At 34.7% G+C, this 5000-nt stretch overlaps 2 protein-coding genes across 12 annotated transcripts in view; one reads left to right on the top strand and one right to left on the bottom strand.

Moving 5' to 3' along the window:
• The window catches only part of LOC101884989 (synaptotagmin-4), a 64877-nt gene that overhangs the window by 30366 nt on the left and 29511 nt on the right, over positions 1-5000 (top strand). The gene's annotated exons all lie outside the window — the stretch shown is intronic.
• LOC100537452 (semaphorin-7A) overlaps positions 1-5000 on the bottom strand; it is a 31499-nt gene that overhangs the window by 18147 nt on the left and 8352 nt on the right. For all 8 annotated transcript variants that reach the window (XR_015514591.1, XR_015514593.1, XR_015514592.1 and 5 more), the window contains 2 exons: positions 1530-1622; positions 1219-1352 (listed from right to left, as the gene is read on the bottom strand). Coding sequence is in view for 3 of the 8 variants with exons in the window: in XM_087292877.1 (XP_087149003.1) it covers positions 1219-1352; positions 1530-1622 (227 nt within the window). In the remaining 5 variants the exon portion in view is untranslated. The remainder of the gene's footprint in view (positions 1-1218; positions 1353-1529; positions 1623-5000) is intronic.

Below are 5000 nucleotides of genomic sequence, written 5' to 3'. Positions count from 1 at the left end.
TGTTTAAATTATTAAATAAATAAATACATCAATTGTCACCGACTCGATCCCAGTCATTCCCCTCGCTGGCCAGCAGAGGTCATCATCACCAGACTTTTGACATTACATCATCCATTGACTGATTAGCACTTACACCTGCAGCACATCTCCTAATCACCCGGCTCACACTTATAAGCAGCACACACACTCAGTCTCATTGTGAAGTCTTGTTCTGCCCCGGCTAACACTACCCGTTCAGTACATACCCGTTGCTAACCTTGCTTTGATCATCGACCTTGTTCTGCCTGCCGCCTACCTTGTACCTGTGCCTGAATCCCGACTCTGATCCAAGCCGCCTGCCTTAAACTCTAGCCTGCACACCGACTCTGAGATTAGCTGCCTGCCTCTGACCCATGCCTGCATACTCATCCTGTGTTTACCTGCCACCAGCCCTTCGACCTTATACTGTGTTTGATGTGAGTTTGCACACGCATTACATCCGTGTGCTTATTGTTATTAAACTGTGTTTAATAAAGATACTGCAAATGGATCTCTCTGTGTCAGCCACTTCGTCACATCAATCAATCAATCAATCAATCAAAAAGCTGCATTAATTCGCGGCCTGTCATGGTAGGTACGAATATTTTGAATTGACAGGGCAAACAGCCGTACGCCTGCAGGCTTCACTGGGTTAAATTGAACTGGGTTAAACTCACTGTGGACAACACACCGCTTGAATATCGATGTCACTTAAACTAAATCCTACATTTAAAAAAACTCCAAACATTTCTCTAAATTATTCTGATAAAAAAAATGAAACAAAAATAAATCAACTGTCTGTTAATACAGATCTGGTTTATTTTAATAACTGTAACAGTATGAGCTGTTTGTGCTTCGAGTCAGACTCGGGCCAACAATCGATTAGCTGGCGGACAACGGCTGTGGTACAGCCTGTTCGCCTCGGGCTGGGCTAGAGCTTAGATTAAGGCCCGTGGAGTGCTCTAGCGATTAAAATATTCGGAGAAGGTTTTTAAAAAGGCTTAAAAATGATCCTTCATTCCTGCATTTACCCTGTAAATACCATTACCATCTGTGATCTCTAATAAAGTTTAACACAAAAGTAAATGTAATGCAAATATATCCAGATAACATGTGACACCAAATAAGGCTCAGCACAAAAGAAGTACAGTAAAACACAGCGATGTTCCTCGTTTGTTATTATTGACTGTGTTTTCTCACCATGCAGTTCTGAGACACTCGTGGAATCCACTGGTCAGATTCATCCTCCTTATTTTTGTGTTTTTCTGCGAAGAACGAATACATTTTGTCCTTGTGTTGGCCTTCACCAGCGATCAGCTTCAAGTACTTCTGCTCTAAATGTGACGGAGGAAAAAAACAGTATTAAAAAAGCATCATTTTCATCATGACTTGAGCTCATTTGGCTGAATACTGTGCCAATGAAACAGTTCAGTTTACAGTCAACAGCACTGAAACAGAAATACAACATTAAAATACAAAGCCTTATTAGACATGTTCATCTAAATTCTCACCCGTTTGAGTCGACGGAGGCCAAATGTTCCTCTCTTTGTTTTTATTGATTCTGTATAATCCCTTCTCAGACAAAGTGAAGTACAGCATATCACCTAAAATGGCAAAACATATTAGTCAGGGTTAATATGAGCACACAACATTAAAGTCAGGGTTAAATACAGACTACAGCATGTTATAGGATAAATGGTTTTGAGTTTAGTTATGAGTTTTGCTCATATTTGACATATTTCACAATAATCTTGCGAGTATTAAATCATCGACGCACCCTTTCAACATCACAAAGGGAGTTTTGTACATTCATTCACCACCCATTATGGTTTATTTGGGGTGTATTGGGTGTATATGATTACACATTTTGTATTTATAGAGTATCACATGCAGTACTGTAAGAAATGCAGTATATTCTAAATCTGTAGAGTAAACACATCTGTTATTTCAGGTCCTCAATCTCCAAAATCAACCCAAATTATGGCATATTTATAAAAGCACATTAATAAAGTTAATGAAAGTTGTATTTATTTTAACATGTAAAGATGTTGGATGGGCTATTTAGTATCGCGAGGTATTAACTGTCCATCATTGCACCTCAACAATAAGCTTTTGAAGCTCTTGTTGCTGATAATTAATGTACTCCAAAGGAGTCAGACTGGTTTACCGTATGCAACATTAAATAAGGGTTAGCTCAACAGTAATCTAAAAGTGATCCAAAAGTAGTTGGATTACAACAAAAGTAGTCAAATTCTGTTTCCATACTTGACGTCTAATAAAGGTTAACACAAAAGTAATCTGAATGTAATCCAATAGTAAACAATTAGAACCAAAGTAATCCAAAAGTAGTCAAATTGTGTCACCATACTTAACATTAAATAAGGTTTAGCACAAAAGTAATCTGAATCTAGTCCAAAGGAGTCAGGTTAGTTTACTGTATGCAACATCAAGTAAGGGTTAGCACAAAAGTAATCTAAAAGTAATCCAAAAGTAGTCAAATTGTGTTACCATACTTAACATCAAATAAGGTTTAGCACAAAAGTAATCTGAATCTAGTCCAAAGGAGTCAGGTTAGTTTACTGTATGCAACATCAAGTAAGGGTTAGCACAAAAGTAATCTAAAAGTGATCCAAAAGTAGCCCGATTACAACAAAAGTAATCCAAAAATAGTCAAATTATGTTACCGTAGTTGACTTTAAATAAGGGTTAACACAAAAGTAATCTAAATGTTATCCAAAAGTACTCTGTTAGAACAAAAGTAATCTATAAGGAACCAAAAAGTAGTCCGTTACCATAAAAGTAATCCAATAATAGTCAAATTATGTTGCCATACTTGACATCAAATAAGGGTTAACACAAAAGTAATCTAAAAGTAATCCAAAAGTAGTTGGATTACAACAAAAGTAGTCAAATTATGTTTCCATACTTGACGTCTAATAAAGGTTAACACAAAAGTAATCTGAATGTAATCCAATAGTAAACAATTAGAACCAAAGTAATCCAAAAGTAGTCAAATTGTGTCACCATACTTAACATTAAATAAGGTTTAGCACAAAAGTAATCTGAATCTAATCCAAAGGAGTCAAATTAGTTTACTGTATGCAACATCAAGTAAGGGTTAGCACAAAAGTAATCTAAAAGTAATCCAAAAGTAGTCAATTACAACAAAAGTAATCCAAAAATATTCTGTTACCATAGTTGACTTTAAATAAGGGTTAACACAAAAGTAATCTAAAAGTAATCCAAAAGCAGTCAGTTACAACAAAAGTAATCTAAATGTAATCCAAAAGTACTGTGTTAGAACAAAAGTAATCTAAAAGGAACCTAAAAGTATCTGAAAGTAGCTAGATTAAAAAAACATATACAAATTCAAATAAATCATAGCAGAAAAGTAATCTAAATGTAATCCAAAAGTTTAATCCAATCATAGTTTACACCATCAGATATACAGCAAATGCAGTATATTCTAAATCTATAGAGTAAACAATCTGTAAAAGTAATCCAAAAGTAGTTACAGTAGTTTGCACAAAAGTAATCCAAAAGTAGACAGATTACTTGACCTTATGTGACATCAAATAAGGGTAAGCACAAAGGTAATCTGAATGTAGCCAGATTACATGACCGTATGTGGGATTGAATAAAGGTCAGCAGAAAAGCAGTCCAAAAGTAGTCAGATTTCACCACCATAAATGTGGAATCAGAAAGACTACATATTATGCGATGTAATTTGTAATCAGATTACACTTCATAAGTAATCCAGCCAGCTCCGCTTTTCAGAAAGCATTTTAGCGTGCAGACAGCAGGTCAGCACCTTACTGTGGTATATTTAACAACACGTGACGGAACTGTCAGACCAGCATCCTGTCTAAAGCAACCTGGGTAAATACAAGTTAGTAAAAAGAGCTATATATGGAGAAAACCAAGCACATCAGCACACACAGAGGTTAAGTTCCTCTCTCAGATCCTCATCACAGATCAGTGAACTGAAGAAGCTGTGCAAACGTGCAGAACCCATGCATTTATTCACTTACAGATCAACCAAACATGATCATTTGACACCAAAAATATAGTTGTACTTTTCTATGAACGAGGGGGGAGGGGGGGGGGTGTGAATTAAGATAATTGGAAAATTGTGAGTGCATTATTTTTATTTATTTCGTTTTTTTGAGGAGAGTGCTTGAAAATGCATGAAGATGTAACTGAAGATCTCATGCAACATTTGTTTCATGCACTTCTTTTCAACACATTGACGGTTTCATGCATCACAGCTAGAACAAATGTGCAACTTTGTGACCACAAAATCTTTGAAACAAACAAATAGCAGTTCCTTAATACTCTCTGTGTATTTCAAAGCATGTATGAGTTCAAACGAAGATATTTGCATCAATTAAAAGCCATACGGTCATGGAAAACCTGGAAAAGTCATGGAGTTTTGACATGGGATTTTCCAGGCCTGAAAAAGTTTTGGAAAAACAGAAGAGCCATGAAAAAGTCATGGAAACAAATATCTGTATACTTGAATATAGTTTATTTACTTTTATTCTGTCCTTGGCCAATCACATTATTAGTGCGGTGTTAGCATTATCTAAATCAATTGTACATAGATATAAATAAAAACTAATTGCTGCATGTTTTACCATATGCTGTAATAAATTTGAACATGCTTTGCTTTTCTTTTACCACGCATGAAACATAAGATCATGAAAATTATGGAATTTTATTCGTAAAAATGTGTTTGAATCCCGAAAAAACAATATTCTGGGCTATAGTCCATATTTTTGTATATATATATGTATATTTTATAGTCAATATATGTTTTTATATTTAGTTCATATTATCTATTTTTTCCTTTTTATTTTCTGGTATTTTTAAAGGTCTAATTTTTAAAAATACACACATTTTACAAAACATATACAAAATATTTGATAAAAGTATATAGGTTTTCTTTACTTAACCATGATATTATATAGTATAAAATAAAA

Source organism: Danio rerio, chromosome 18 (genome assembly GCF_052040795.2).
Source record: "Danio rerio strain M-AB ecotype USA chromosome 18, GRCz13ab, whole genome shotgun sequence".
NCBI classification, from domain to species: Eukaryota; Metazoa; Chordata; class Actinopteri; order Cypriniformes; family Danionidae; genus Danio; species Danio rerio.
The sequence above is the reverse complement of the archived record's forward strand: the minus strand, read 5'-3'. Positions and strand labels throughout refer to the sequence as shown.